Raw genomic sequence first — 26,354 nt, 5'->3', positions numbered from 1 at the left:
GGTAGTCGTTGATGCTCATATTTTCTTTCTGCACATTATGCAACTCCTACTTGAGCTGCATTTTCCTGGCTTGTGTATTTGTGCTATACATTTTTGTCAAAGTATCCCACGCCTCCTTCGGCATGCTTGCATCCTGAATATGCACAACCATAGAATCTGAAATATTGATAGATAGCCAGTACATAACTTTTCTAGCTCTCATGCCAGCCTTTAAATGCCTACAACTCTTGTTGATTGGGAACATTAGGAATAACTGGTTCTTGTTCAGCTTTAGTAATGAACTCCCAATAGCCTTTTCCCATAAGGAAGTTCATCATTCTAAACTTCCATGCTTGGAAGTTGTTCTTGTCAAGCTTTTCAGTGACTATCTACGAAAGAGCATCAGACGCCATTATAGAACACTACAAAAATATTCTGTCACTGCAAAAAACACAACTTCTGCCTCACAAGGGCAAATCTGCAAAATTGACGAAAGTGGTATTTGACCACACAGTCACTTCTTAGTGATGATTTTGCATCAACAGGCAATACGAATGATTCTGTCACTCCTAATATCTTTGCGCACAGGCATACGATGTAATTTGTGCGACAACTTTTTAGCGACCAGGACACCGCGAACTTGGTTTGCTTTCTTGAGCTCCTTACACGAACCGAGCTCTAATACCATGTGAAGAGAGTGGGAGAGAAGGAAGGAGTCTCACTTGTAGCTTTCTCACATACACAATGGGGGAATATACACAAAGGTGGAGGCTGAAAACAGTTTTCCTCTTCTTAGTTGTGAAAGCCAAAAGAACTCTAAGTACAAAAGAATAGGTGAACCCTATATGTGGGTCTCAAACCAAACTCAGCTAACTAAGGTGGCATACTAACTGAGCCACTAACTAGAGTACATAAAGATAGCTGTCATCTAGCTATTATTCATGGGCAGTGTACCAACCGCATCTGTAGATAACAAGTCGGTGACATAAATGCACAATGGTCACCCTGGCATATCACGAGTGGAGCTCGATATCTCAACATTAATGAGGACATCCCTCTATTTATGCCCTTATATTCTTCTTCTTCTCTCATCACATCTTTATGTAGGTTATTGGTAAGACGAGTAGCATGACCCGTCTACGACGTGCTAGAGTATGGGATCTTAATTCAAGAACTTAAATTTGAAGTTTATTTATAAATCTCAATATTTCAACAAAAATTTCAATTTGGATCTTGGTTGAGCCTTAGCATTGCATACACAACTCTCTCTCTCTCTCTCTCTCTCTCTCTCTCTCTCTCTCTCTCTTCATCTGAAAGGAATTGGCTATATTTCAACATTTGTATGGTTTTAAGACAACGTATCAATCTCTCAACATCAACAAAAGAATATATAAATGCCAACATGCTATAACAAAAAATCCACTGTATAAGTAGGAATGGATGTAATAAGGAAGGGGTTGACCGTCTCCATGGTTGAGTTGGTCCAAGCTAGCCAAGTGTACCCTAGCTAAGCTATTCATGGGCATCTAGTGATTAGGCGATGGATGGCCAAGGATGAGGCCTGTAGGATGACATTTTAGAACCCCCTTTGTTCCGAGCATGACATCCCACACAATGCCATTACATTAACCTACAAACAATGCCATAATGCCATTACCCAAGTTACTATAACTACCATGATTTCTACTTTCTTGAAATTTTGTTATGACATGCCATGAACTTTATGTGCATCGTCATATATAATTGCCTTGCCATAACTTTCCCTTGATCTATTTTTATCGAGATGGATTCTCTATGAATTGTTACTTTGGCTTAGCCATGACCAATCTCAAACCTAGCCAAATGTGAGATTGCTTCTTTGGTTTTAGAATTTTCAACACCCAATTTCTCCAACTCCAATTCCTCACTCCTGGAGATTCGGTTGCTACCTTGGATGATTTCTCCGTCTTCACTTGCAAACTTTGTCACCCTCCTCCTAAAGACCATGTTCATGACTGACTGTTGCTACCAACCCGGTGTCGTAGAACATTGTTCCCTATATTTTGAGCTCTAACTTAATGTTGGTTCTACAATCTTTTCTTTGAAATTCGAGTAAGGAATGGAAATCATGAGTTTGAAACTATAAAATTTTAACGGTTAGATGCAAAGAATAAAAAATCATGAATCATTTTGCTTGCCACAAAAACAATTGTGGTGCAACTTCCACAATCTATTTGCCAAAAGGGAATATCTCAAGGGGGAGAGTGGGTTCTCTAATGAAATGAAAGTCCTAAAAATTCCACCCTTTGTCATTGTTGAATTATGTACCATAAATACATATGCCTTGCAAAGCCTGCCATCTGTAGTACCTAGCTTTGCACACACATTTGAATTCACCATCAATTACAATTGCAAGTAGCTCTAAGTAGAATGGTTTGCCTGCACATTGGTCCATTGCATAACTTTTCATGGGAACTTCCTCCACTTTTGTGCAAGTAAATTGATTGGCCCTTGGAATATGTTCCAAAATGAATGGATTTATTGTCTACTATGTTGTCCTGCAAACTAAACGGATTTGTCGTGCGTGATATTGCGAGTAATATTGACGGCAACTAGTGGGATTGATCTTGCATTGGAGATTTTTAGATACTATGGAAGCATGCAATCAAGGACTTGAAACTTATTGGAAACATTAGAGAAATTCTCAAAAGAATATGCTATATTCTTTTGGATAGCACTACAATTTTCGACATCATTGGCTAGCATGCCTCCTTTTACTTGATCACTATCTTAAGCATTGTGTGGGAGTTTTAATTTATGAATATGCTATCGATCCTCATTTTACCAAAAATAGTATGCAAGTCATCATAAGATTTCCTCAACATTTCTAGCTTAGTAGTTTGTTTGCAATTCATGTGTGTGTTGAGAGAAAACATGAGGAAGAAAGAAAGACACATGAATGCCTACAAAAGCCGAAAGTGAGAGTTGTGGAATGAAAATGAGCAGTCATGAGAAAAAGAGACCAAACTTAGTATGGCACCACGGAGTATCCTTTAAGTATCAAACTTAGTATTACGCCATGGATTATACCCTAAGGGATGATCCAATTTGGTCTCTTTGAATTAAGTAAATATAGATAAATCAATCTCTCTCTCTAACACACACACACACATTCTCTCACTCTCACTCTCTCTCTCTCTCTCTCTCTCTCTCTCTCTCTCTCTCTCTCTCTCTCTCTCTCTCTCTCTCACTCACACACACACACACACACACACACGCACGCACGCACGCACGCACGCACGCATGCATGCATGCATGCACGCACACATGAGGCACACACTCACACACACGCGCACACACACACGCACACAATGCACACACACACACAAGCACACACATACACATAAAAAAGGCAATTCAGGATGCAATCATCATTTCCTCCTCACCCATACCACAAAGATGTAACTCAGATGCCACTAAAAAATAAAACCTATGTTCAATTCCATGTGGAGGATGTGTTGTGGAGAAGGAAAAGATTTGCAAATGTGAGCTCATTGTAAATAATCCCTTTTGACATATACCTTGCCCGATGTTCAAAGGAGCAACATACAATAGAGGCCGCCATCTCTCTGGTATGTCATAGCTTTGAGCCTTGGAATGATGCTTATATGCAAATTTCAATAGCATTTTTTGGAATGTCACCAAGAGATTCCTTCAAGTCTTGTCTTGCCACTTTGAACACCAATGGTGTAGAGAACGTATTGTGTAGGAGTTTTAATACTATGCAAGCCATCATAAGCTTGCCCTACCTACAATTATTGTGCATGTTAAGAGAGGAATGCAAATGAATAGTCATGCAAAAAAGAAGATGCTTATCGATTCTGCTACCACATGAAGTAGTAAGGGATGATCTATGAGCAATATCATGAGATATTTCAGGCAAGGGACAACTTTGAGATTTTTTGATCAAGGAAACCATGTCAAGGAAGTTCACATATAGAAGACAAAGAGGCACACTATGATAAGTAGACGGAGTGTAAACTCGTTGAGTGAGTGCAAAGAGGATGGGAGGGAGTGCTCTCAAGTTTGTGGAGCTGTTGCACCAGATCTCTTTGACCTGCAAATAGGCTTGTGGGAAGTCTGCAAAAACATCTATGCCACGGTCCAAGCCAGCGACGACAGCTCCTGAAGTAGTAATGCTCCAAGTTTTCTTGCATATGACTTTTGGAAAAATCGGTGCTTCAAAAAGAATTATGAAAATTGATGCTCCAAGTTTTCTTGCACATGACTTTTGGAAAAATCGGTGCTTCAAAAAGAATTATGAAAATTGCAGCATCACGAATCCTATCCAGCCCTCATCAGCAAGTTCGTGAAGCACTAGTTCCCATGATCCATCGATGGGACTCTACAAAAAGTGTATACATTGCTTCTTAAATACATTCGAGTGTTCTTACATGAAGAATGAAATCACAATTGGCCTCTTTCACACCTCTACCACATCATCCAATCAGCCGATTCATCTCTTAATCCAGACAAAAAGTGTGATGGATGTATCGCCTCCTTCTCTGCTAGTCATGGCAGGTTGCTTCCAAACAGCTCCTCTGGCCATGAAAGAGAGATCCTTGCACTTTTTCTCATTGCTGTCTCCCCAACTCTTTCTTGTCTCCATGGGCCCTATCTCGCCCCTATTCATAGTAGAATATATAGCGCTCTTTGTCTCTCTCTGTGCCCCTATTTATGCATGTGCCTTCTCTAAGAGCTTCAGAGAAATCCCTCTAATTGCAACTACCAATGAAATGCGAGAAAATAGCAACATAGCCATCAACTCGCAATTTGGATGACGCTATCTACTGGCAGAAGGCCACTTATTCGTAGTGGTGGCTACCTACTTTGCGAGCAGCAGGGACCTGCAATTTCTGAATAGAGTTTGGGCATTGCATTCCCATGAACGAAAGGTAGAAACTGTTCTAATTAGCAACCACCATGTCTATGAACATATAAAAACATCAGGCCATAATTAGGAATGAACGATTGTGTTACGCCTGCCCTCATCGCTTTGAAAAATTCACACAACTTCTGTGGTGCCTACAAACTCTCTCCTAATGCTCATTCCTTGAATAGACAAATGTGGATACTTCTCAAGCTCAAGACTGTCATTCCCCATAGTTTTGAGCATATCTTCCTCTTTGGCTAAGCATACGATCTTCCTCTTTGTCTAAGCAGGATCCAAGGAGGGAGGCGAAGGGAGGGGGGGAAGAAGCAACAATAAGATGAAAGAAGCAGTGAGTTGTTGCTACATCTCTCCAACCAAAACAAACAATAAAGAAATAGTCACCTAGAAGGTTGGGCAGAGGGGTGGCTACAGCAGAGATTTTCTTGTAGTTAGCCAAGGTTCTCATGCGAATTGAAGGCAAGCAGATCCATGGAACGCACATTGATAATCCATGGAAGGGCGGATGGCTAAGAGTGCAAGGGAGGCAAAGGAGTCAAGGAATAGGTGCCACATGGAATAGCCTTTGAGTGCCACGTGGTACCTTAGAAAAAAGGAAATATAGATGTCTTGAGTTCCAGTTGCCCCCTTTGCATGACATTTTAAACCTATCCTTTGGAGTTAGCTTAAATGAGGTGTCTAGTGCCTAAAATTTTGATGACTCTCCTTAGAAAATCTAGTCCATGAAGGAATCTAATATGCTTGATATCACCTATGTAAATTTTAGAACATTGAGGGGGAAAACTTAAATGAGGTGTCTGGTGGATGACTCTCCTTAGAAAATCTAGTCCATGAACGAATCTAATATGCTTGATATCACCTATGTAAATTTTAGAACATTGAGGGGGAAAATTGGGTGTCATATGGAACAAAGCCCATGCCCCTCAAGTTTCGAGGGGACTGCTGAATGTTACTGAGTGAGCTCACTCGTAGAGGTCACATGAATTGTTACTCGAAACGTTTAAGCAGTGACACCCTGGAAAAATAATATACTTGTGAAAGGCTAGTGTGTATGTGGACGTAACGCCACGTAGATGCATCTCCTTGGACGCTTGACGTTGTTAACGCGTGTCAAGTACCATTGGCTAATAGACACTATTGTTTTCGAACGAAAAATCCAGCCAACGCTCGACACGTGTTAAAGGTGCGCGTGGCATTACGGCAGGGATTGTCTGTTGGCGATAACAAATAGAGTGCAGAGTGCAGACTGAAGTGCAGTGTGCGGGTTTCTAGAACCTAATCATCATGAGCCACGTGGAACGGCCCAGCTAAAGGACTGTCGTCGTCAGGATCATTAGTATCTCTGAACTTTGAAGGCGGGCCGCGTTCTCTCTCTCTCTGTCTCTTTCGCTCTCTCTCTCGACTCTCTCTCTCTCTCTCTCTCTCGGAGAACCAATTGCACATTGCACATTAGGTGCATATTCTCTCTCTCTCTCTCTCTCTCTCTCAATTTCTCTCAACCACACACATGCACATTTCACATTGGAGTGTATGCCTCTTTTAGGTGTACATTCTCTCTCTCTCTCTCTCTCTCTCTCTCTCTCTCGTGCTCAGATGCTAGAGTTAGCCCTCTAGTGAAATTAGAATCGGCTAAAATTGAGAAAAATTCGCTTCAATTTCTCCATGTCTTTAGAATTCTAGTAAAGATTTTGAGTTTTTTTTTCCCAAAAAAAGTGTTGGCTTTCATTGACAAAAAAACTATACAAGAGATGACAATCTTAACTTGGCAAACTACCTATGGCCTACACCAAAAAAAGACACACTAAGCGCTAATAGCATATCAAACAAGACATAGACTCAACTCACCCAAATGATCACCCCACCAAGGAACCCCTTCTCCAAACACACACCCGTAAATCAGACAAGATACTCTTAAGAAAACCAAGCACAAGTTGTCCTCTAAAACCCACCCTCACCCCTTGGGAAAACACTTGACTATTTCGAACAGTCCATATACCAGTAGAACAACCGCACATATAAATTGCCAACAAGCAGCCAGAGTAATTTTGAGTAATTTAGTATAAAAGCTAGCAAATGTTTGTATGCTTTGCGATGCAAAAATTGGCTAACTTGGAGAGTCTTTATTTCGGTTGATTGGGGAAAAAACTTTTTCCTAGCAACCCATCACACAAAAATTCACAACGCACACATGCATAAACATACACACTCACACCCACCCACATAGGCATGCATAATGCACATATACGCACTTCCATAATGGCAATGCACTGAGATTGTGTCCAGGTCCCATCTTATTAAAATGATCTCGAATCTCTTCATAGTTTATTGTTGAATGTCAAAAACGTCTTACTAGAATAGTGGAGGCATGATGGTGCTCATTGTACATATTGACACAACATTTATCTTTTCCCAAAGAGCTCATTCCTCATGTACGAGATCTTTATAGAAAGCAATGCTATAATCTATTGTCTTGAACTTGGCACTCTCTGGCTTTGGATAGGGCTAGTTCAATCAACTTCACTCATAAATTGAAGCCTTGATTCATGAGCATTACTTAATATCAACTTGAAGCACACTAAGAGCTCATCATCCATGTACCATACCTATTGGAGGCAATGCATATTTTCAATAAGCTCTTACTTGATTTCAATAGGGGTATTGGACAATTCACGCAAAAGTCGAGGCCTAGGTTCATGACTAGAAGTTGTATAGAAATGATATTACAACAAGTACCGGCAATACACTCATCATTGTGATCGGAACCCAAGCAAAGCACATCATGCATTGCATCGATGTTCAAAATTTTGCATTGTTTACGTGAAAAGAACGTTACATATTTTATTAGCTTACAGTTTTGAACAGAATTAAAATGGCTTTTCATTTCTTTTACTTCCTTGTATGATTAAAGAGTGACATAAGGAGTCCACGTTTGAGATGGCAATAAATAATCAACTTCAAGATTGCAAAGATTTCCTTGAAGTTTGAGGAGTTGCAATTCCCCATACACTTTAAAAAAGACTTGACTTCATGCTTTTAGGAGGAGAATCTTGTGACTATTATAATCCTCATTTGGAGAAGATGCCTCCTCAATTCAAGATATAAAGTTTGTAATAGTCTAAATAAGATTGCACTTAGTAGGTGGTGAGATCAAGTAGTTTTAAACTATGTAATCTCGCTTGGAAAGGGATACCAACAAATCTGGGTAATAGATCACTAATTGCTCAAATAATCCACTAACATTCAACCGTCCAAGGGTCTATGATTAGGAAGAGTCTTGTATGGTCATAAAAACAAGCATATTGCCTTGTGAATGGACCAATGAGTTGTTAGCATGTAAGACAACCATCTTAGACCAAATTTCTTATTATTTCAAAGCAATTGAGGAAGCATACAAGCCATTGAGAGAGAATAAACTTATTGGAAGGACTGAAGTAGACCTTGTCATAGAATCCTTAAGAGATACAGAACCTAGAAGAGGTTTAAAACCAATAAACAAATAATAGATGTATTTCTTTCATTTTAGGTAGAAACTTCAAGGGAAAAGGATGAATTTAGGTGTTGAAAGGAGCATGACTTAGATAGCCAAAAGGAAAGGCATAATTTTATGTAGTAAATCAGGTGAGCACATACAAAAAAAGATGGATTCTTCAATGCAAACTTGTAAGGTGCTTCATAATTCTTTTGGGTGGAAGTAGTTTTCGTATAAAGGGAAGTCACCACAAAATAAGCTTAATAGTTAAGAAATAGATTGTTCTTCACGCACAAATTGGTTCATGAAAGCATTCAAATTTTGACTTTCATGCATTATTTGATGGGTATTTGGAGGAAAGCTTCCATTTGTGGACTACTTATTTTAAGGAACATTTCACCAAGCATGCGATACGTCGGTCATAAGTGGGGAGACCAAGGGACTAGGAGTGGGCATGAAGGGGATAATAGGATGGAGCTTCCATGAGAGGTGGCATATAAGAAAGGCTTGGACATTGCTTCCCTCACCATGAAAGTACAAAGGGTACTCATCAATACAACCTTAACATTCTAAAAAATGAACAAGAGCTCACAAAGCCCTCAATGAATATATAAGAAGCATATAAATTAATATTATGTAGGGATGAATGTGTTCAATCACCTACACTTACGGAATAGAAACGTGACTTAATGGCCTCTAAATTCCTTAAAGCATAACAAGCATGCTTAAAAGCTATTATTCCATTTAACATATCCTAACACTACATGCAAAATAAATCTTTGAAGGGTGAGGAAGACTATGTGGCAAGTGCAACAAGCCTCTAAGGAGAGAGCCACCTACAATTAAAGTTTAGCCTTGCATTGCCAAAGAAGGATATGAGATCAACATGATCCCATTGACTTCGAAAATGAGGTGCTCCTTGATATTTGAGACTACATAACAAAAAGCCTTAAACAAATTCAACATGATCCACACAAAGGATCAGAGGGGTTTTAGGCTGTTAGAAGTGCATGCATCCATCCCATGCCCCACTTTTTACGGTTTCTTTAATCTGAAACATAGTTGGTCGGCACTTTGAGGAAAAAGTGCATGAACCACTTTTGTAGAGAGCTTTTGACATTATGCTTTTGTGGGTGAAAATAGAGAAAGCAATTTATTGCTTGATGGTAGCAACAAATGCCTCAACGTTCGTGCAATCAACACAGTATGAGACCATTAAATATCATTAAACTAACATAAAGGTATCCAAAGCCACATTTATTCTACACTACAAAAATAGCATAAAGACGAAAAAAATATGTGCCTGGAGTGCCACACGGCTTGCGAGTTTAAGGTGAGCTACAACACATTACACAAAATCTTCAAGTTCTTTTGTGAGGTTTTGAGACAAAACCTTGGGTTCAGCTATTAACATAAAGCGGGATTGAATTGGATCTTGAGGGACTCAAGGTCTTGAATAAATATTACACAACATCTTCAAGAATTTTGTGAGGTTTTGAGACAACCTTGGCAATCCAACTATTGGCATTAAGGGGGATTGCAATTAGACGTAAAGATCTTGAATTAGTAGATGCTTGAAGGAAATTTATAGTTTGTGGTCATTTGCTACTATTTGTTCTATTTGTTCTATTTGGTCAAGTGTAGCTCTCTCTCTCTCTCTCTCTCTACCCTTAAAATCCAGGAGGTCATTTTGGGATTGCTGTAGACTATGGAACGTTGAGTGAGAGCAAGGAAGAAACAACGGAGGAGACGGATGTCATAGCACAAGGAAGAAATAATGGAGCGGAAGGATGTCGTGGCAGAAAGCATGAATAGACTGAGGACACTGTTCATGATTTTCTTGGCATGAATGAGGCCAAATTGTTGATGAGGATGTGAGGAGAGGAGAGAGAGAGAGAGAGAGAGAGAGAGAGAGAGAGAGAGAGAAGGGGGGGGGTGGGGTTGAAGGGACCCCTACTTATGTTGTCTCCTAAGGTGTGTGTATATTGGCAAATATGGATGTGTCCCCTACTTCTTCCCCAGCTGCGTCTTATTTTGAGAAGTCCATGTTTGAGCTCGAAGGTCATCTTCATCTTCTTCCCCTGCACCACAACCTGGAGCTTCCTCTTCCATGGCCTCAACTGCAATCCTACAACCCCACTTCTCACCTTGCTCTTCCTCCTTGCATTCCCATGCAGCTTCTTCCTCCCCTCTACCACGATTCTTCCTTCTTCAACGAGCTCGCACATGGCTTGCCAGCTGATCGCCTCCCAGATGCTCCTTCTTGCCCCCTCTCTGTCTCTGAGATTGAGACGCTTCTGCATTTCGGCAAGCCCACTGCAGAGAACGAGATCGATCCTTCATGCAAAGTAGGATCGCCTTTGCAAGGTCGCAATCCTTCCGCTCTGCATTGCTTCGGCAATCTTTTGCCAGACCCCTCTTTTGCAGAACGAGCTGCCAAATTCTCCTGCTTTGGCAGCCAGAATTTCTCGGAGCTCCCGCAGCCTTACTCCGTGGGCGATGCAGAGATTAACCGAATAGCAGCTCCAGCTGCTGACCACAGCGCTCCAACAAAACTTCGGACTCCGAAATGCTCGGCGCCCATTAACAACTGGGGGGTAATTCCTTCCAGCGGCACTTATGGAACGAGGCGATCAGGTGCAGTTTCTCGAATTGACGGAAGCGAAGGAATTCACGCATCAGTGAACGAGGTGGATGAGGCCGATGGAAGCCTTGCTCAAGAGCAGTCTTCAAGCTCCGAAAGGTATGCTTGCGAGAGCGCTTCAGTGGAATTAACGGAAAATCGTGGGACGAAGCGAAGGACAAGATCCAAGAAGACGCGCAACGGTGCTGCTCCTGACACAAATCCTGAGGAAGGCAAGGTGATTGATTTAACTTGAGTGCGCCTAGAACGCCCTTGCCTATACGAGAGTGGGGATGCAAAATGAAATTTTTAATACATAAAGGATTTGTGACAGCGTTGCTGTAATGTCTCGCTTATCTGCAATGTACGTGCTTCCAGGATCTTGATAGGGATGAAGAAACCGGAAAACGCCACAAAAGCGGTGATAATATTGTGGATGAAGAGGAACGCAGGCCAAAAGTAGAGCAAAGCCATAGTGCAAGTTCGGGTGACTCTTCACCGAAGTCTGTAAAAGAAAGTTTGAAGCCGTCAGACGCTCCAAAGAGGGACTATATTCACGTGCGTGCTAGAAGAGGTCAAGCTACAGACAGCCACAGTTTGGCCGAGAGGGTAGGATTGAACTTTTGATTCCCAATTCTTTATGAGGTCTTTACATTCACTATCTCCTCTTTTTAGACATTGTATATTTGCCCTGAAACAACGGCTGACATTTTGATTGGTTGGACAGGTTCGAAGGGAAAAGATCAGCGAGCGAATGAAATTCTTGCAAGATCTCGTGCCTGGTTGCAACAGGGTGTGACCATTAGCTCTATACTAATTATGCCACTACATTTCTACTTGTCTATCTTACACTATTGGCTCTGAGATAATAACAAACTTTGGTTCTCAGGTGACAGGAAAAGCTGTAATGCTTGATGAGATAATCAATTATGTTCAATCCCTCCAACGCCAAGTGGAGGTGAGGTCAATATTGTTGATAATTTGAAACAACCTGCAGATTTGCAATTGCTTTCACTATGGTTGATAATTCGTTTTCCCGGATAAGATTTTGAGTTCGTCTCACACCACTCTTTCCCTTTAAGTGCAGTTTTTGTCCATGAAGCTAGCTGCAGTAAATCCAAGACGGGAAGTTAACATTGCTAATCTTTTTGGCAAAGAGGTAAAGATTCTCAACGGCAAGGCTTGATTGACTGGTGACTGTCAAAGACGCAAGGTTTGCATGATGAATACTAAATTGCCTTCCTCCCTAATTCAGGTGGCACAGCCCAGGGTAGTTCCCCAGACTCTGCTCTTTCACCCTGGGAACAGTAGTTCCTACCGTCCCCTTCATCAGCAAACACAAAGTCCTTTGCAAGTGGGTGGCTCCTGTCCTCCTGTCAAATTTCACAATCTCGAGTCGGACCCTGTATTGAGGAGAACGCAGAGCACTGTTGCACCTTCCATGGAATCATATGGAGATACAGCCTCGCAGGTAGACGTGGTGGCATTTTAGAATGGCTGCACTCAACATTAACTCCTACGATGACCTGGAGTAGTTCTTCTATTGGCTGAAAGTGTGATATGAAGTAATAACCTAACCTTGGCCACTTTTCACTCCTGCAGCATATTTCACAAGCTTGGGACAATGGACTACAAAGCCTTTTGCAGATGGGCTTCCTACATACTAGGCAAAACCCACTTCTGTCTCCTGACCTTCAAGGTATATTTGGTTTACTTCAGCAGCCGTGTATGTCAATTTTGGGATTTTCTTATGTATTCCTGAAGGATCAGAACTTTAGATTTATGCATTGAAGGTGTTTAAATTTTGGTTTGAGGGCTCAAGTCAGGATTCTCACATGCATTGAGTTTCTTTGTCATAGATCGAAGGTGTCCTGGGAAAATGAAAGTTGAGCTTTAAACTAGCACTTTCCACCTGCGTCATGTGGCTAGACCCCGGGGGCAAACCATGCCAATCGAAAATACAATGTAGTCTTGGGTGTTGTATCAAATTCTATGTCCGTGCAATATCTGTTGGGGGTGGTCTTTTGAGAAAACAAATTACAGGCTACTCGATAAATGCCTCTCACAAGAGCTTTCTTAGCAATTTCACCGAACATAGCACAAGCAGGACCCTCAATACCAGCCAGCCATGTATACAATATGATTTTCTCAACATTGCCGTTGCATATGGTACATTTCAAAGTACCAACTCACAGTCACCGGCGGACATCTCCAGTCATAGACTGTAAAGCTCCTTGACATCTCTGGTCCTTCTTGAATCCCTAAAAGTAAACTGATGTAACTTAACATCTGTATACTAGTCCCCTGTTGCAGAATTCTACTTTGAATTTGGAGAAATAATGGTGTGTTATGTACATCAGACACAACAAAATCCTTGATGGCGAACCAGATTTCTTGAAAATTGTTTTCCATTCTAGTTGGTCTGTTTTCTTTGGTGAGGAATTGCACCTGACATATGAGCTGGTGAGCTTAACGATCAGTCCGGCATTTTAAGTGGCTGCAAGTTATCCCTGGCTTCAAATAGCAGGCAATGCAGGTCAATTTGTGCAGCTTAGACTGCTCCATCTACTGATCCAGGTAGTTCACAATGGATTGAAGGGAGAGCAGCTTCAAAATGATGCTACGAAGTCTAAATTAAGCTCTCTTCAACGTTTGGTTAAGCAGATCCCTTCCTTGATCTCTCCATTCTGGACACATATGGAAAGTATGCAAATGCAAATGCAGGTACATGCAGTGCATGCTCACTTCTGTATATATTTCATATCTTTATGTCGAGAGAATGCAGGTACTTTTATCAGCTACTTTACAGATAGCACAGTTCAGACAGTTTAAAAGGAATCTTGTTGTGCGGATGGATATACATAATATCTGTATCATTTAAATGTCATAGTTAAGCAAAATCAACTTCAGATGCAAGCCCCTCAAAGGGTCCAACCGTGAGTGGCTTAATCTCCATCACATCGATGAGGCGCATGTGTGACCCGTTTCAGTTGTGCTTTCCAGTGTTTGAGTGTAGATCGACGGCTCCCAAATACTAATCAGCAATATTCACATTTACCAGTTAAGACCTTTCTGTCATATCTCCTTACAGTCTCCTCTTGAGCCTTATCAATCACCTTCACCTTCATTAATCTATATTCATTATGCAATGCCTATAGTTACACTAGACACATTTTTTTACCTGTTCATCACTCAGTCCATGCATAAACCACATCCACTTTAGGCTTCCCATCACACAAATGAGATCCCAAAAATGGAAGAAGGAGAAGTAGACATTAAACTTAAAGTAGAGGATGTTACCTGACATGATCATCAATGGTCACTTAAAGCACAAATGAAACATCCTTTTCTAGAGTCTCACCAAGTTTTGTCCAACAACGATCACTCTAGGCTAACATACCAATGAAAGCAATGAATGGCTCAAAATGGGAAACTCAAGGACTGTTGTGAATTAACCATTGGGCATCTTCATAGAAGTCATTACAAAAGAGGCCATTGGCTCGTTTGACACCAACAAGAAATCTTTTGTAGTCAATGGTGATAAGGTGCTAGTTAGCAATGAGAAGGTGGTAACGAGTTCCACGTTTATGATGTAGCTGATGGCATCTTCTTGTTGGTGGCAACGTTAGTAGAAGATTTGAGGAATGACAAAGCTCCAATGATAAACAAATTCTTCAACTTGCCAATAATAATAGTGAAAATATAAGAACGGAGATGAAAGTCAACCAACAACTCTAGAAGTCAAGACAGGAGAAAAAAGACAAGAACAATAATGACAATGAAGAGGACCCAATGCATGGCTTCTAGTGCAAGTCACATGTTGAACCCAAGAATTATGTGCAAGAACCAAAACAAACCCAAGCTCATGTGTATTATTGTTTTGTGGAGGAAGGAAACCCCGAGTGGTCATCTTTGCTACCAAATTCTACTAAATATAAAATCACCATGTACAAGAATGAAGTAATTGTAATCGAAAGGGGAACCATGAATCTCTACGCATATGTATGTTAGCAATGGATTTTGATTGAGTACTATTTTTCAAGGATAGGTGGGCAAAAAGATTACAAAATGTCAATGTATTAACAAGAAATACACATAACAAGGTGAAAGAGCTCATGATAAAGACAAGTCAAGTGCTTGACAAAAGTAAAAGAATAGTTAGAAACCCCAAGTGCATAGCTTGAAGGAGGCAAATTAGGTGGCAAATGTTTAAAACACGAAGTCAAAGTTGTTTAAAGATTTTCTAGTGCAATATGACAGCATTGGTTGAGAGAGGATACATTGGCAAGTTGATGTAATATGCTCGGATCACAAATTGTAGACAAAGAAGAAAAGTATCTCTCTCCAAGTCCAAAGTGAAGGGCGTAGATAGGGAATTCAACCACATAGAGATACCTCGAACGAGTAACTTAATGACTTATTTCAACCATAACGAGTTGAAAAAGCATGAAGGATGAGGACCCTAGACCTAACATGGGGAATCATGATACCAATAAGGCTTATTCATATTGTGGTGGCACAAGGAGAAGGATTCAACTTTTGCGAGAATCTCTTCTAAAACAACAATAAAGGTGATGGCAATTAGTACAGACAAGGGCAAGGGTGTAGTTACAAGATTTGGATGCATGCACAATGTCACAGGATTTGAGAGCCGGCACAACTTCAAACAATGCATTATCTCCAAGGTCACAAGATGACTTGTGAAGGGAAAATCATAAATATTGTAGACCTAAAGAACTATACATTTGGATGGATACAAGTCCATTGACTATCTTCTAATGGGTCTCCAGCAAATAGTCCAAGTAATAGAGAAGAAGAAAAAAAGGCAATTGATGCCTTCATGTAAGTAGAAAAGCAACTAGATGCAAGCTTAAGTGGCATGCTATTCCCATTTGAGTTTTAGGATGAAGACATGCAAGCATAATAGAGAGGGATAAAGGAATTTCAGTTTCTTGTGACACAGTATTGCTGATTGCAATCTCCAACTTGAGGGACAAATTATCATTGGAAAATGTAGATAAAGAATTATCCTAAATATAAATGTAATGGTTTATACAAAAGACCAAGTCCCTTTAGAAAGCAAACAAAGGTCTAGTGCTCTCCATGGTAGCAAACTTGCATGCAAGAGTATAGAATCCACCAATGACAAAGTAAGAGATTGTTGATCTAGAGGGTATACCAATTTATAATTTAGTTGAGTCTTAGATGATTGCAGTAATTGATCTAATGTCTCTCATGCAATCTTACAAAACATCTACACCAGCACAACCATGGATGATTTTTTCAAGTTATTTCGTTAAGAAGTTCGACTTTTATAATGGCGTCGAAAGTTTATATGCCCTAATTAAAATAAATGTTTGAAACATTCACCAAGATTTGAAACTTTTATGCAAAAAAATTTAAAGTTTCGCCATAATTTACATTTTTTCCTTCAAAATTCAAAAGAAAAAATATAAAAAAGTACTACGTTCTATTAATATTATGAAACAAAAAAATGATATTAAAAAATTTTGCCAAGATTTTATATTAATGTTTAAACAAGCATAGATTCAATAAAAACATCCCTACGCACAATAACCTATGCGTGTGCAAACACCGCCTGTAGCAACCAAAGCCACTTACATTAATGGGGTTGCATACAAATGAGTGGAAGACATAGTACATCAAGGGATGAATTAAGAAAGTTGAAGGTATTCGAGAGTATGCATAAGTGAAAGTATCCCATGTGCTAGCAAATTCGTGATCATGAAATACACTTGACGAATATCGTATCTATTTGAAAGCGTGTACATATAATCACTACTAGATATATTGCTTTTGTAAAGAGGACACTAAGAAGCTCTATGGAAAGACCCTATAGCACCAAAAAGAATACTGAAAAGACTTCAGAGGGTTTGGTATCTCAAGATGCAAGCGTAGGATAAAATCATGAGGGTACAATTTGGTTTGGTTTTGGGTCAAATGGAAAACCAAGAGCTCAAGCTCCAAGGCAAGAGGGAGTAGCAGATCATTGTAGGAATTATAGAATCATAAAGAAAAAAAAAGTGAATACATGAACATAGATATCCAAGGAAATAGTCATCATGACTCAATAAAATACTTTAGTTTCTGCTTACAGCAAAATCACATCTCTCATCACATATGCTCACATGCCCTTCAGTCTTCAGGTGATTAGAAAAAGGGTGAGCTAGTGTTATCATCAACTTTTCTTTAACTTGGGACCACATGTCCATATAGTTATGCAACTATTTTTGCAACTCTCCAAAACTTTGGCCACTCAATGAAAACTCCTTCGACTTCCAAGGTATCTTCATCTGACGTGGACTTAATCTGAGTCTCCACACCAACTAATGCATTCACTTTTTCTTGCAGTAGGGTGTTTTCTGTCATCAATTTTACATTCCCTTCCATTAGTTGATTTAATTGCTCTGCTAAAAATACCTTCACCTCTGTCAACCACTGTTGAACATCTTGCACCATTGTTGTTTTAGTATGATGAATGGAAAATTTTGAAACAGGATAATGACATTTTGGAACATCAGGTGGCAAGTCTCAAAGAGGATCTAAAGGCTTTGCGCAAGTGCCTTATAGTCTCTAACTCCTCTATTAAAAATTGTACTTTATGCAGTTTTCCCGTCTGTTGCTGGTGATAGCTTGACAAAATGTTAAAGGAAGAAACTAATTGGAAGATAGCTTTATCAGCTTGCTCCTCTGACACTTCAGTAATTTCCCCTGATGTTGAAGGCACATATGGCTAAACTAGCATAGTCCTTTCTGTTTGACGAATAGCTTGCTTACGAGTTGGTGTTTTTGATGATGGTAGTATGATGGGTTCTTGTGGTTTTTCTTTTGGTTTGTTATCTATAGGTGTGTGAGTAGCACCCACCACCTTTTTTATAGGGATTTCCTAGGCATCATCTGTCTTCACATCTGTTGTCTCCACTTTATGTTCCTGCTATGTCAAAGTAAGTCCTCCATCATGAGCAAGTGGCTCGTTCATATCCAACTCTTTTTCAGCTGATGTCTCTGTCTTGGGTCCTTGCTGCTTAAATCTCAACTTCATAATCTTTCTGGTATTAAGAGCAGGACGAGGTGGTGATGGTAAGATATCCTCTACTTTAATTGTAGCTTTGTAGGACTCTTCTAAGTTCTGCTCCATTTTCTTCCTTTTTTAAAGGTACCTTTAGAGGACCCTCTGACCCTCGTGTTGCTGGGGACTTGGCATTTTGCGAATTTCTTTTCTATGACTTTTGTGAGTTTTCAACCCTACAAATATATAGCTAGTGGCTAGCTATACATTCACCATAAATATAATCTACCCTTGCTCACTCTTTAGTGCTTCAACTTAACAAATAGCGAGATTTCATAAATTTTTATTGTGATTCTGGCATTAATTATTTCCAATACATAGTAGCACATGTCAAACTTCAATACACTTGAAAAGACAAATTTTGAATCTCATTAAAGCATGCTCTCCTCAGTCCAAAAATTTGATTGATGTCCAAACATGTTTGAAAGGACACTTAGAATATGAACAACAATTTCATATTTTTAGAGCCAAAAGCTTCCACAAATGTGATGCCAAAAGATTGATTGATGTCCAAAGATATTTGAAAGGATACTTTAAGTTGGAACATGAACATAAATTTCATTTTTCAGAGCCTAGATCTTCCACATATGTGATGCCAAACTAGCCAAAATTTTAGAATTGCATTATCCTCTATCACATGAAGAAAAAGTGATAGAAAAATGATTCAAACTGTCTCCACCCCAAAAAACTTATTCACCAACTTCCCACCACAATAGCTCAAACAACTTTGTGGTTTCCAGAACGAGATAAAATCTGGAAGAGTTCCATTGGAGAGAGCTGTGGTTGATGGACACACATGGATCACTATGTAAACAAAATACATATGCTTGCAAGCTGTGAACTTCCCTTTCTCAAACATTTGGACAAAGTCTGCACGCGTGCATTGTGGAGTATCACTTATAGTCACATTGCAAGTACTACTAGAAGGAGTTGTTGCATAGCTTTCAATTTGAAAGACAACCTTCCTATTCTGGTTAATCGCTTCCTCGCATGACCATTGCTTTCAAGTCGATTGCCTTCTTGATGCTATCATTTGCTGCAGTAGAAATCATTCTTCTTTGTCTTTTTATTCCCCTTATTGCAACCTCACATGTGTCGGGAGCACTATCTGACACAACATGATTGGCTTGCACATTGTGGGCTTGCAACATGTACCCTCCTTTGTTCAATGCATCCACTTCATCTTGGCTCATGTTAGTTCCATTTTCAACTGGCCATTGTTGTAGTGGTGCGGTGGGTGGATTCACAATGTTCTTGTTTAGATGCCACGTATGAATCACATCATTAGGGAAAAACCACATGAATTGCATTGTCTCACCCCCACTTTAAGCTCGCTTTCTAAAGAATCCTAGGGCCACAATGTTCTCTGTTGCCTTACCCAAGGTGACAACCTTTCCCCATTTTTTCTTGCCACTACTTGTGCCCATGCATATGACTTTACTACCACTAGGAATGTGCATGATTGCCCAAAATGTTTGGATCCACTTTTCTCTCATAGATTGCACCAGTTGATACGATTAATTGGCAATGTAGATCTCCGAGGATGCCCAATGTTCGATTCTAGTGTCCTTTCCACATTTATGTACTCAATGCCTAGACTATGTGACACATTCGGAGAAGCTTTAAGCCAATCTTGGACTGGTCTTTTTCTCCCTATAGTGACCATCCAATCCTTTGTCTTTTGCACCCAATAAACCTTCATCAACAACATCATGAACAATATTTACAAATCCTTGTTCTCGAATTGCATTAGGTTTTCCAGACACTACTCGCCTTACAAGTTCCTGCAAGCTCGGTCCCATCCCAATATGCCTACCTTTTATGTAATATGCATAATGGGCACTTTGTAGAATTGAACTGACCATATTACCAACGCAAGCTTCATGTTTGACATATCAACCAACCAACTCCTGGATTTTGACATGTTTACCGTTAGGCATGTTTGCATGCTCCTCTTCTCCCAAGGTTTGCAAACAAAAACAAATTGCCATCTTTGGTAAAGAAACATTTGCATGGTAACTCATTTCAAACTAAGCTAATATTAGAAATCCTCAAGATATGTACTGCATGAGTTGATACTTACAACATTCATTTATGATGCCCAAGGAGAATATCTCACATGCCACCATGACAGCCAGCTATCCAAGGCAGGCAACTATTCAGGGTATGCGGCACCAATTTGCCAAAAGGCTTTGATAATATTGTATTTTGCCTTCGCATCTTCTTCATGCGTTGCATTTATCCATGGCTCACATAGTTCTACGTTCCTATGTCTCTATTCCACCACTATATATTGTTTGGTATGCTTTATCAAACTATCTTTAACATGAAACAAGCAGCTTCTTTCCCTACCCACCAGTAGAGTACATTGATATTTTCCATAAACTCGCCGAATGGAATTCCAATTTGCCATGGCCTCATCTGCCATAAAGCCATGGAGCTGAACATCCATCACACCATGGTTTCTCATCACAAGATTTAATGTCTCTTCAAATTTTGTATGTGATACTACATCTTCTACTTTCATTTCACAAATGGCTATTGTTTGTAGACTTTGAATCTGTAGCAACAAAAAGTCATTTAACATCATCAAAATAGTAAATTTTCAAATGAAATGAAAGGTGCTCACTTTGCATACCTTAGATCATACACATGTGCTGCCATTGTAGACCAACCATGCACCCTTCGCACATGATCAAAGCACACCCACAAATGCTGAAAATCCCCTTCTTTTTGCATCCTCCTCACCAAATCAACGCCCAATGCTAGTCCAGTGGTAGACATTTTAAAAATGCAACATCTCTCTTGGTAGTATTCATGAGTTTCTTAGGAAATGGGGAAGCATGGAAGTATTCATACTAACACTTTGCTTTCAGATTTAGAATAGAATCAATTGAATCATCAACTGGATTTGAAGGCACTCTAAATGTCTCTATCCATCTCTTAAGTCTGCGCAAAGAAAATTGTTATCAATCAAATTTATGTGATATTGTTAACGAAATTTTGCAAGGAGATCAAATACCACTTTGATTCATCAATGGCTCCAAATGCGATAGCAACTCACCAAAGGTGCCATTGTCCATCAAATTTGTGGCGTAGATGCTATGCTATTCAATATTACATCCCTGTTGAGAGTTCACGCTCAACATCATGTGATCATGTGTGCATAGCACCATCACGTGATCATATGTGCATAGCACTAACCTTATAGAGTGCTATAAAGGAAAGGGTTAGATCCCTAACCCTAACCCTAAAAGGGTTTGTATATATTCTATTTTTTCAACTAATTCTAGTGTACAGTTAGTCATTTGTGGTGTGCTCTCTAGCTGTGCCCTCTCTCCTCATCTCCACTCTTCTCCTCTCCCCTCTTCATATTTTGTCATGGTATCAGAGCTTCCTTGTCTTCCGCTGAGACATTGAGTTTCTTGAGAGTGTGAGAGAGATTGAGTGTTCCTTTCACTTTCGTAGAGTGATAGAGAGAATTTCCGTCATACAATTCCGTCCATGTGAGAGAGAGAGACTTCCATGGATAGAGAGGTCTTCAAAGGTTTCGTGAGAAAGATAGGGAGTGTCTTCTTTCTGTGAGAGAAAGAGATTGAAATCTATTCATTCTGAGAGAAATCTATTGAGAGAGTATTCGTTAAGAGAGTTTCTTTCTCTCATGGTTCACAAAAAGAGAGTTTCCTTCAACAACTTGCGGCCTCTCCAATAGCATGCTTTAGCACACAGACCGACCGGCTACATAGTCTCAGCAAACGGCCTAAGCTTCATCAACCTCCCATCGTGACTCCTTCAGCAAACTCTCCAACGAAGCGCCACTCCATCAACGACACCTCAATAGAGCCCCAACTATCCTCAACGATTGGCTATTGAGCCTCGACTCCAAGCCTTTTGCAGCGGACGCATAGTGGCCAAGGCTCCCTTCAACAACCGCTACGGGCCATTAACGCGATGCCAGCTTCCCAAAGGTTTACAGCGGCTCCTAAAACAAGCTGCAACAACCACCGGAAGCTCCATCAGCAACTCAAAGCACTCCTACAAGGTGTTGGCTCACAAGCTGCCGCCAAAGCCACCGCCAAGCTGAGCGCCATCGACCAGCAGCTCGCCTTGCATCCACCAACTCGACCAGCCCTTCACGATCAACGGACTAGAACAACTACAACACTTGAGGCGGCTCAAGGTGACGAGAGGCTATTCCATCGATCGATCTCCTGGCTGCTCTCTCCATACGCGACTACTCCATCTAGCGCTCTCCATCAACTTCAGCAGTAGCGACGGGCTACCTCCATCGCCATTTTCGACGTAGCCTACCAAAGGCTCCTCCAACCGCCAGCAAAGAGCACGCAGTGAAACGAGGGCCTTGGCGATACTTTGGCGGATGGCATAGATTTGGGAGGTGTGACCACCGCCACGAACACGGATACGCATGTCGACGGCGGCAAAACGGGTGCGGCCTAGGAGGAGGACGGGCTCGAAGGCTTTGTAGCGAAGGATTTCGGGCTCAACGAGTTCGATGGGGCAACCATTGATCTTGATGAGGCCATGGCCACGCTTACAATAGCAACAGCAACAGCAGTCTTCTTACGGCCAAAGCACTGAACAGATTCGACAGCAGCCATGGCTGAGTCGAAGCAGAGGTATGGCGACTTCAACTGCCCAAACAAAAGAGCACGCAGTGACTCCTTCTACAGCCACCCGACGGCTTCACCAGCAAGCTCCATCGACAGAGAAACGCCCGACGGCAACGGAATCCACACAGATTTTGGTGAATCTTCCAAAGATTCTGACTACCCACGCCCTGACACGTGGAGGATAAGGCACACACCCATTGGTCGACACGTGGTAGATAGGATAGCACCAGGGTCCGGTGAAGATCACCTTGGGTTAACTGGCTGACCCACAGTTGGACACGTGTCACACCCTTATCCACTGTGCCACATCATCAGTGCCACATCACCTATGCCACGTCATCAGCCACGTCACCTGTGCCATGTCATCAGTGCCACGTCACCTGTGCCACGTCACCTATGCCATGTCACCTGTGCCATGTCATCAGTGCCACATCACCTATGCCACGTCATCAGTGCCACCTCAGCATTGCCACATCACCCTGCTGACATCATCTGTGCCACCTCAGCACTGCCACCTCAGCAGTCCAGTCAGCACTGACCCTCTGCAGGCACAGTGCCTTGCCAGGCACACTGTGCACACACTGCATGTGCACACTCCTACCACCTCAGCACAGAGCTTCACTAGCACACCTCTTGTTAAGCACAGTGCCACATCATCACTGCATGTGACTCACAGTGACACATCATCATTGAGCACCATTTGCACTCCTTTTGCCCCTCCACCTAGATCAAGTCGTATCTCTTGATCCAGGAAGAATTTGAGGGTGCTCCAAAAAGGAAAGTCGCTCGATTTTTTGTGCTCTACGCGCTCGTTACATCACGCGCACATTTTGGCGCAAGTTACACTCACATTTGGGCCTCGCCGGCAAAACCACTTCCTTCACACACATTTGCCTCTACATCGACGCATCTGACCCAGCACTTAAAAAGAACAAAAGAAAAGGAATTATTTGCTGCTCTTTCATTGATCGACGGTTGGTTTAGATCTAGATCAGAGTAGACTAGATCACCATAGAGGGGACGCTTTAAATTCCCCAAGTTGCCAATCTAAGCCATGCCCGAAATTCCCGACTAGTACCTACTCAGAGTCAGTCCATACGCTCACATCCGATTTCACATCATTACATTACCTGAAACCTTACGTTCATCAGTTCAGTGAGCAGACTTCAGAGTTCAGAGGCATTGCAGATTGGTTCAGTGGGCAGATAGCACTTGATTTCACACACACATGCCACCATTGTAAAGCCTATTTGGCTATCTCACGGCATTGTGCACATCATTTTTCAGCCTTGTAAAGCCTCTTGGCTATTCCCGGCATCATTGCCACAAGCCTTGTAACACAGATCAGATCTTATATACTGCAGTTCTATCTTCACCGACGGTACAGAGATTTCACTTAGCATCTTCAGTGTATTTGCAGTTGATTCATACAGAGTTTTTCAGGACACTTTTTGAGTACATTGTTTGTGCCATGTCGACTAGCAACCTCAATCTGGAGGCATCTGCTAAGTTAGACAACTCCAATTACGGTACATGGAAATACCGAATGGAGACCATTCTTGTGCTTCAGGACAAATGGGAGTATGTCGATGGATCTATACCTAGACCATTGGCCGATCCAGCCACCAGTAGCTCTACTCCATCTGTTGTCACAGTACCAGCAACGGGATCTACATCGGGATCTACATCTACACAAACAGTTTCTGCACCAGTAGCAGATCCTGCCATTGCCCGAGCTCAAGCAGAATGGGATAAGAAAGACAAGTATGCCTATCACCTGATCAAGCAGAATGTGCAAGATGTCATGCTAGGACAGCTCAACACAGTTAAGACATCAAAAGAAGCATGGGATATGTTCGCAGCTCTCTACGAGTCCAAGAACACATCCAGGATTCTCACCCTGAGAAACCAGATCAACCAGAGTTTCCGCAATAGCAATGAAACCGGTCATGCTTATGTACTCCGCATCAAAGACTACAACAATCAACTTGCAGCAGCAGGAGAGACTATGAATCCTGCAGAAATGGTTCAAGTAATCCTGAATGGACTAGGCAAAGGATATGAGAATCTAGTCCAAAGTATTGCCATTCAACGGCAAATTCCAACACTAGAAGAACTTCAGTCAGTTCTACTTGGTGAAGAACTCAGGACTCAGGCCATTCAAGCATGTAAAGGTCATTCTAATGATCAGGCATTCACAGCTTCAGACAGAAGCAGAGGCAAAGGCAGAAACAGAGGTAGATCATATCAGAAAAGTGGTCATCATCAACAAAATCAAAGTCAGAATCAGCATCAGCGTCAGCATCATCCTCAGCAACATCAGAATCAGCAAAGAGGAAATCATTCCAACCGAGGAAGATTCCAAGGATGAGGGAATGCATCCACCAATGTGTCAAACATTCAATGCAACTACTGTCACAAGTTTGGACACTATGAAAGAGAATGCCGCAAGAAGCAGTACGACCAAGGCGGTCAATCCAGCAGTAATCGAGGGAATTCCCGAGGAAGAGGAAATCATGGTGGTGGACATTCTAGTCACAGTCATTTTGCAAATGAACATGGAAATATGTTTCTTGTAAGTGAGGAATTGCATCAGACTGATACAATGCACCTAGACACTGATTTCAATCCCAAAGAGGATTTCAGCTATCAAGTCGACCAAGTGGAACAGGATCCTTGGTACATCGACAGCGGTGCATCATCTCATATGACAAATCATCAGGAATGGTTCACAGAAATGAAGCCATTAGAAGGTCAAAAGAATGTCATCTACACAGCAGACAATACACCGAATCCGGTTCAAGGGACAGGTGTTATCCCTATGAACAATTTCACTGGTACAAAAGGATTAGTCAAAGATGTGCTCTATGTTCCGAAGCTCAGCAAGAACCTTTTGTCAGTAGGTCAAATGACGGAACACAACTAAAAAGTCATCTTCGATGGTGATGAATGCACTATCAGAGACAAATCCAAAAGAGGTCAGCTAGTAGCAAAAGGTGTCAAGGAAGGACGCTTATACAGGATGCTAGCTACAGTACTAGATAAGCATGCCATGTCAGCTCAAATGCAGCAGATGCCACTATCTGCAAAATGGCACAAGAGATATGGTCATGTCAACTTCAAGTACTTGTTAGATCTCAGGAATCAAAATATGGCAATTGGGATTCCGAAGCTACAGTTTCTTGGACAGGTTTGTGAAGCATGCTGCTTCGGCAAACAAAAGCGAACCAACTTTGTCAGAAGTACCTCTCGTGCACGAGGTATTCTTGATTTGATTCATACAGATGTATGGGGTTATGCCCAGACCCGCAACATCAATGGTTCACTTTATTACTTGACCTTCATCAACGACTACAGCAGATATTGTTGGGTCTACTTTCTGAAAGAGAAATCTGAAGTGTTTGCCAGATTTCAAGAATTCAAAGCCATGGTAGAAAACCAAACAGGCAGAAAGATCAAGGTCATGAGATTAGACAGAGGAGGTGAATACATGTCTTCAACATTCATGAACTTTTGCAAAAATCACGGCATTCGAAGACAATTCACATGTGCAGATACTCCTCAGCAAAATGCAAGAGCTGAAAGGAAAAATGGGACTTTAGCAGACAGTGCTAGAGCAATGCTTAGTGAAA

General features: G+C 41.2%; 1 protein-coding gene and 1 pseudogene across 1 annotated transcript; one reads left to right on the top strand and one right to left on the bottom strand.

Annotated features, from left to right (window-relative positions):
- The first annotated feature begins 10,372 nt into the window (after positions 1–10,372).
- LOC147903677 (uncharacterized) lies at positions 10,373–13,688 on the top strand. The gene is made up of 8 exons (XM_087372216.1): positions 10,373–11,239; positions 11,380–11,610; positions 11,729–11,794; positions 11,891–11,959; positions 12,089–12,160; positions 12,257–12,472; positions 12,604–12,700; positions 12,861–13,688. Exons 1-8 carry the CDS (start codon positions 10,373–10,375, stop codon positions 12,896–12,898), a joined length of 1,656 nt encoding a protein of 551 aa, XP_087228342.1. The 3' UTR covers positions 12,899–13,688.
- Positions 13,689–22,014: 8,326 nt separating this feature from the next.
- LOC147903676 (small ribosomal subunit protein uS9-like) lies at positions 22,015–22,710 on the bottom strand (annotated as a pseudogene).
- Positions 22,711–26,354: the final 3,644 nt, after the last annotated feature.

Source organism: Dipteris shenzhenensis, chromosome 3, assembly GCF_047967505.1.
Source record: "Dipteris shenzhenensis isolate YYH24624 ecotype China chromosome 3, Dip_SZ_1.0, whole genome shotgun sequence".
In the NCBI taxonomy this organism is placed as follows: Eukaryota; Viridiplantae; Streptophyta; class Polypodiopsida; order Gleicheniales; family Dipteridaceae; genus Dipteris; species Dipteris shenzhenensis.
This window is presented reverse-complemented; position numbering and strand designations above follow the sequence as displayed.